The 7445-nt window shown below is 32.7% G+C and overlaps 1 protein-coding gene across 1 annotated transcript in view; it reads left to right on the top strand.

Annotated features, from left to right (window-relative positions):
• The window catches only part of Tbc1d32 (TBC1 domain family member 32), a 185562-nt gene that overhangs the window by 48470 nt on the left and 129647 nt on the right, over positions 1–7445 (top strand). Inside the window, exons 12-14 of the mRNA XM_048800402.1 lie at positions 1101–1107; positions 1819–1994; positions 4239–4366. Coding sequence (XP_048656359.1) covers positions 1101–1107; positions 1819–1994; positions 4239–4366 — 311 coding nt within the window. The remainder of the gene's footprint in view (positions 1–1100; positions 1108–1818; positions 1995–4238; positions 4367–7445) is intronic.

The raw sequence follows: 7445 nt of genomic DNA, 5'->3' as shown, positions 1-7445 counted from the left end.
TACCTGGCAGGCGCGGGGGGTGGGGGGCGGCTCTGCCCCTCAGCAGGCCGCTGGGCCTGCTCTGTGGGTGGTCACAGTTCCCTCTACCTTGCCAGCGCAGGGGGAGGGGGCGGCTCTGCCTCTCAGCAGGCCGCTGCTCCTCTTCTGCCGGTGGGTCGCATGCCCGCCTACCTTGCAGGAGTGATTGGAAGCTCTGTCCCGCCGGGGGCCACTGGGCCTTTTCTGCCGGTGGTCACAGTTCCACCTACCTGGCAGGCACGGGGGGTGGGGGGCGGCTCTGCCACTCAGCAGGCCGCCGCTCCTCTTCTGCCGGTGGGTCGCATGCCCGCCTACCTTGCCGGAGTGATTGGAAGCTCTCTCAATAGATCTTGTATTTTCCTTTCATTCTTTTTTTTTCTTATTGCTGTCTGAATATATTATTTTGGCAAGTTGTCTTCAAGCTCTGATTTTACTTGATCCAGTTTGTTACTGATGCCTTCAATTGAAAATTTTTTCAGACTTATAGAGCTTTTCATTTCCAAGATTTATTTCAGTTATTTTTCCAAAATCTCTATTTCTTTATTCATATCCTGCATTGTCTTCCTTAATGCATACCACTGTTTATTTTTATTCTCTTTGGTTTCTGTTATTTTTTATTCTCCCAAGAGAATTTCATTGAGCTTCTTAAAGATGATTCTTTTGAATTCTTTGCCTAACCTTTCATCCGCTTAGATATCTTTAGAATCTTTTACTATAGAGTAATGAACTTTAGGAACTGTTGTATTGCCATTTTTTAAAACATTTTAAGTCTACTACGTGTTATTACAATATCACATGTTTTCTTTATGATAAAAGTATCCTTTGTTTGTTTGTTACAATTACTTGTTAATATTTTGATTTGCCATCTAGAGGACTGTTTTTGTCTTATTCACATCTGTGTCTGCAGTGCTTCTTCATACAGTGTCTGGTGTTTATTAGAAACTCAATAAATAGAAGATGATTGTATAAATGCATGTATGAACACATGGTGGTCAGTGATACTGCTTACTGTGAAGAAGTTTTCTCATCAGGAGCTGTTTAAAAAATCATTCAACTTCACTTTTACATTTTGTTTTTGTCAGGTATCAGGTTGAAGTCAGCATACTCATGGCATATTGACTTATATAACATATATTAAGAAGTTTCTTAGTTTTAGTACTGTATCTTACTAGCATAGTCTTATATGCTGTTGGAGGGATATTAGGTCAGATATTTGAAAATATGTTGATTTCTGAAATAAAAAGTCATGTTTTAGTTACAATTCTAATCATGTTTCATTTATGTGTTTTAGTGTTCATATTTTTAAAAAATCTTAAGAGTAACTCTTCCTTTCATTGTTTTTGTGGTAACACAAGAAGTTTACTACTCTCCGTGAAAATTCATTAAAGTTTCTCTTCTCATCTGTCTTCTGCTTTGTTCATGTTGTTGTCTCACTGAATCTCATTTAACTATATACTAGGCTCAATATCTGAATACATTATTTAGGGAAAAAATGAAAAGGGAATACAAGTAAGTATTTCCTAGATGGAGAAAAGTTCTGAGACATCTTCAATATCAAGCATTGTTATAATGTCACATTGTGAATGATCTTATATTCTTTTCTTTTGACATTTATTTTTTTATATAGTTGTTTTTTATTAACTTGAAAGTATATTGAGATAATTGAAATCTTAAGTTTTAAGTTATAATTTGGTATTGGCATTGAGTTGTGGGATTTTTAAACTATTACCTTTGATATTGAGCTTTATGGAAGAACATTAGCTAATATATAAAAAAGTATTAAGTATCTAGTGTTTTAAGTTTTAATTTATCAAAATACTTTTTGTTTGTCAGAGAATTATTCTCCTGCAAGTATGGTGACTGAAGTTCTATGGATACTCTGTGATCAAAAAGAATGTGCAATTGAATGCTTATATAACAACACTGTGGTAGAGACACTTCTCCAGCCTGTTCATAATTTAATGAAGGGAACTGAGGTTGGTATTAAGTCACTAAAGACAAAAAGTGTCCCTAAACTGAGTATTCATAATATTTAATTAGGCTTTATTTTTATGTATTTGAAATATTTTATTATACTCTGTTTCCAAAAATGAATGTATTTTGTTTGATATACATTTTTATTGCTTAAATCATAGTTTATACAGTTGCTTGATTTAATAGATATCACACGGTCGGGAAATACACAGACATCTTAAATTTTTTCTAATCATGATTACTTCTACAGATGTAAAGAACTTAGAATTTTTTTCTATTATGAAGCTATTTGTCTTACAAATCTAATAAATCTTGTAACTGTCTTGTTATTTGATTTAATGGCAGTTTTATAGCCTTTGGAAATATGATTATTATCCCAAAGAGCCAATTCTGTTTTACGGTAAGTAAAACTGGTATTACCTTGCAAAGAAAGCTTATATATAATTCCAGTGCTGAACATATGTATGTGTCTTTATAGTTTGCAATGTGTGCTTCCTTACATTGTATATTTTTTCATAACTGAGACTGAAGGAAGTGACTTGCTCAAGGTCAGGCATTTAACAAGTGGCAGAGTTGGTGCCCTTACTAGTCCTGCTATCTGTCCAATGTGTCCCTCTGCTTTTATAAGTTAAGTTTGTAGAAAATGACTTTTAGAGTGCATCAATAGACTAAAAATTTTTTGTCTTTTCATACCTGTTTTGTTGTGTTTTTGTTAGACTCTTCTCCCTCTTAAACTCGTACTTTCACGGACTGTCACATACTTTCCTGCTTGTTGTTTTCTCTGGATAAATTTCAAAAATGTCAACTTGGTATTTACCAATTTTTTTGGTGTTTTTGTCCCATTTTTTCTCATATATACTAGTTACAACAATCCATTTGAATATTCTGTATGAGATTATTATATATTTCTATCTTTGCATGCTTTCTTCCTACCCTGGAAAATATTAAACTTGGTCCTCATGAAAAATTACTCTCTTTAGACCAAATTTTTTCTTTGAATCTCCCAAACTAAGGTGTTTGTTTTTCTATATTCCCATGTTATATAATTCTGTAATTGTACTTATATTTGAATTTATTCTTGATAGCAAAACCAGTCCTCTGGCACATAATAGAAATTTAATATCTAATTGAAGTCAGTCAGCATCACCCAATCACTACTATGTCATTGCTTTGCTCTCAGTACTGAAAATGTAGATGTGAATAAGACATGTTTATTGACTTTAAGAATTGTATTTTCATAGGTGAGGCAGTCTTTTGAACAAAATATACTTAAAATGAGGAATAGAAAGTTCCAAAGAAAAAATGTGTCTATGAGCGAATGCATATATTCTTATAGATAGGTATATATAAATGAGATAGTCTATCTATACAAACATATTAGAGAACAAAAGTACTCTAGGTGAAATTGTCCAAGAAAGATATTTAATATGAAAAGGAAGACTAAATATAATTGAGTGGATATTCCTGTATATTTTCAGGGAATATACCAGACTTATCATTTGTTAAACTAACCTACCAAATTTATTCGATTGTATTAGTGGTGACATACATATTTTAAAATTTATTGTAGAGAATATGTGCACTGGCATCCATGAAAGTGTAAGGAAATTATAAGCAGACCTTGCAAAAACCAGAAATTATTGTAGATGGAATCTAGCATTAACATAGTTCTCTAGGTTTTGTTATTTGTTTTGTGCTATTTTGCTATGTCTTGGCAAAGGCATTTTACTACTTAACATTTAAAGGAAACAGTAAATATGATTGGTCTGGTTTGTTTGCTCCCCGGGTGACATTCCTGGCTATTTGCTAACCCATGAACTGGTGGTCTCAGATTTACATTCCTGAGTCAATCAATGTGTGAAGGGATGATGTTTCTTTAGATAGGGTGGCAGTATGTTAGATCCATGTGATATAATTATATTGAATAGTTAGGAATCCAGTAGGTGAAAAGTATAGGGAAAAGTGGAAATAGAGGGAGTTAATATGTTTGTTCACCTGAATTACATGAAAAATACATATACCAGAAGCAGCAATTTCCAATAACTGGTTTGGGTGAAAAATCTTCCTCATCAGCTGTTCTAGGAAAATAATGTAATCTAATGATACATTTCATTCAGTCATATTATTTTCACAGCCAAATGAATCATTAAGTATTTTTTGTTGTGGTAATATAACTTTATTAGACTACATACCTTCCATGATATGTCATAAAATTTTATAATTTGTCTTATCTTTTTAATGTACAGACAGCTCCAAATTGTTCTGAAACAGCTTTAATTCATATAGCTGATATCTTGGCCAGAATTGCTTCTGTAAAAGAAGGACTTATTTTACTTCTTTATGGAGAAAACATGAATTGTTCTGAGGAAGAAAGGTATGTACCAACCTTTTAAATCTAGATGGCTGTTGCAAGTATAGTTAAATTTCCTAATCAGCCACTAATAAAATGCTAACTGATCTTTAATATGATCTTTTTTCAAAGTGAGAATAGAATCTTCACTCCAGATGGGATCTTCTTTCCCTTCTCATATTCTCCCTGGGACTTTCTCTTATATACTTCCAAAGCCACCCATGATTGGTTTAAGTCAAATTAAAGGTGCACAAATGAGAAACTATTTTTTCTCTTCCTTCTGTACAGTCACCTAGTTCTAGCTTTTCAGTTAACCAGTGGTCACCTTTTGATGCATTAGATATACATAAATAAAAATGTTTATTTTCATCTCCTCTTTACAAAATGTATTGCATTATATATATTACTCTGAAATTTGATATTTTATATGTAACCATGAGCATTTTTCTGAGTGCCGAATGAAACATTTGTAGTAGTTGCATATAAGCAAATGTTCTACCACTAAGTTCCACGATTTTGCTAAGTTTTATTTTTATTTTCCATTTAGTTTAAAATATTTTAAAATTTATCATGATATTTCATTGATCCATGTGTTTTTTATAGGTCTGAGAGTGTACTTTTTATATTTTCTCTTAAGATATATTTTGTGGTCTAACATTGTGATATGTTCTGTGTGAGCTTACATAATGTATGTTTTTCTGATATTGGATAGTCTGTAGATGTTAGTAATATCTAGTTGCTGATGTTCAATTCAACTCTGTCCTCATTGACTTCTTACTGAATTTGTCAATTATGATAGAGGAGTGTTGGAATCTCCAGATATATTACTGAATTCATCTAATTCTCTTTGAAGTTGTATCATTTTTTGTTTTACATATTTTGATGCTTTGTTGTTAGGTGAATACACACTAAGAGTTGTTATTGTCTTGGAAATCTGACTTCTCCTTTGTCATATGATAATTTTCTTTGAAGTCAAGTTTTTTGAAATCAACATAGCTATTTATTGTTAGCATGGTACATATTTTCTTTATTATTTTAATATATTTGTGTCTTTATTTATAACGTAGGATTCTTATAGGCAATATTCAATTAGGTCTTGTTTTTGTAATCCACTCTGAAGTCTTTTTATTAAAATTGCTGTAATTAGAACTTGATAATTAAGTATTGATTTAAATGGATTTTTTGTCTATCAAATTCCTTACTCTTCTATTTTTTGTTATCCTTGTTTCTTTTTATGTGTTCTACTTTTTCTGCCTTATCTGCATTTGGTTGAACATTTTGTAAATCCATTTTTCTCCTCTTTTAGTATATCAATTATCATTATTTTTGCCACTCTAATTAGTGGTTGCCCTTAAGTTTGTAATACACATTTACAAGATAATTAATAATTATATTGTTTTAGTTATGTTAAGCCCTCTTTCAAATAACACTCTTCGAAGAATCATTTTTAACACAGTAGTGTGAGAACCTCCTAATTCCTCCCTGTTATAACGTTGCCCTCATTCATTTTTTTCATATGCTATCATCACCAAATTCTTTTTTGCAAAAGTTATTTTGAACAGAATTATTCATTGTGTCAGTTTAGTAAGAAAAAAATGTTTTACGTGCTTTTATCTGTGTCTTATGTGCTAGCATTTTTATTTTCAGTAGGATCATCCCTATAAGTGATCTCTCTGATAAGAGGGCCTTTTAAGTCTTATAGTTCTGACATTATTACTTTTCAACATACAGAGTTGTATCTTTTTGCCAGCAATCTATGAAAAGCATGAGGGGTGCCCTTCTTTTCATATTCTTGCCAGAACTCCATAATCAGTTTATGAATATTTTAGAAACCTGATGAGTGAAAGATCTTCTTTTGATCCATATTCATCTGATTCTTTCTGAGTTTGAGCATTGTATTATTCCTGTGGAGAAATGGTTATTACCCATTTTCATTTCCTTAATAGTAAATTTTCTTTTCATATCACTTGCCCCATTTTAATTTTTTCACTAATTCATAGTTGCATATGCAAACAGTAAACATGCAAGACCTAAGAAGCAGAGTTTCTTTCTTGTTCTCCAGAGGTGACTGTTTTCAGCAGTTTTAGGAGTGCATTTATTTTTTATCTCTATTATCAAATAATGTGCTTATTACTAGTTTATTTTTTTTAAGATTTAAGCATTAACCATTTACTTACTTCAATTTATCTATGCTTATGTGGCCTGTCATCACATACAAACAAATACACACCTAGTTACCCCCTCAGAGCAATGCTGGGGTACAGTAACCTTGGGTACAGTTGTTGTGTATTCCTGTTGTTGTGAACATTCTTCACAGCTGAGCCATGTAGTATATGGTTATTACGTATCCTCCTTTCACAACTGCCCCACTCCCTTGGAATTAATGAATATCTTTTTTTTTTTTAATTTTTATTGTTGGTTGTTCAAAACATTACATAGTTCTTTTTTTTTTTAATTGGTTGTTCAAAACATTACAAAGCTCATGACATATCATCTTCCATACATTTGATTCAAGTGGGTTATGAACTCCCATTTTTTACCCCAAATACAAGTTGCAGAATCACATCGGTTACACATCCACATTTTTACATAATACCATATTAATGACTGTTGTATTCTGCTACCTTTCCTATCCCCTACTATCCCCCCTCCCCTTCCCTCTCATCTTCCCTCTCTACCCCATCTGCTGTTGTTTAATTCTCTCCCTTGTTTTTTTTTTTTCCCCTTTCCCCTCACAAACTCTTATATGTAATTTTGTGTAACAATGAGGGTCTCCTTCCATTTCCATAGTTTCCCTTCTCTCTCCCTTTCTCTCCTCCCACTTGTCTCTGTTTAATGTTAATCTTTCCCTCATGCTCTTCTTCCCTGTTCTGATCTTAGTTGCTCTCTTTATATCAAAGAAGACATTTGGCATTTGTTTTTTAAGGATTGGCTAGCTTCACTTAGCATAATCTGCTCTAATGCCATCCATTTCCCTGCAAAATCCATGATTTTGTCATTTTTTAGTGCTGCATAATACTCCATTGTGTATAAATGCCACAGTTTTTTAATCCATTCATCTATTGAAGGGCATCTGGGTTGATTCCAAAGTCTAGCTATTGTG

Source organism: Marmota marmota, unplaced genomic scaffold (assembly GCF_001458135.2).
Source record: "Marmota marmota marmota unplaced genomic scaffold, marMar, whole genome shotgun sequence".
Lineage (NCBI taxonomy): Eukaryota > Metazoa > Chordata > Mammalia > Rodentia > Sciuridae > Marmota > Marmota marmota.
Note: the sequence above shows the minus strand (reverse complement) of the source record. Positions and strands in the feature narration are given on the sequence as shown.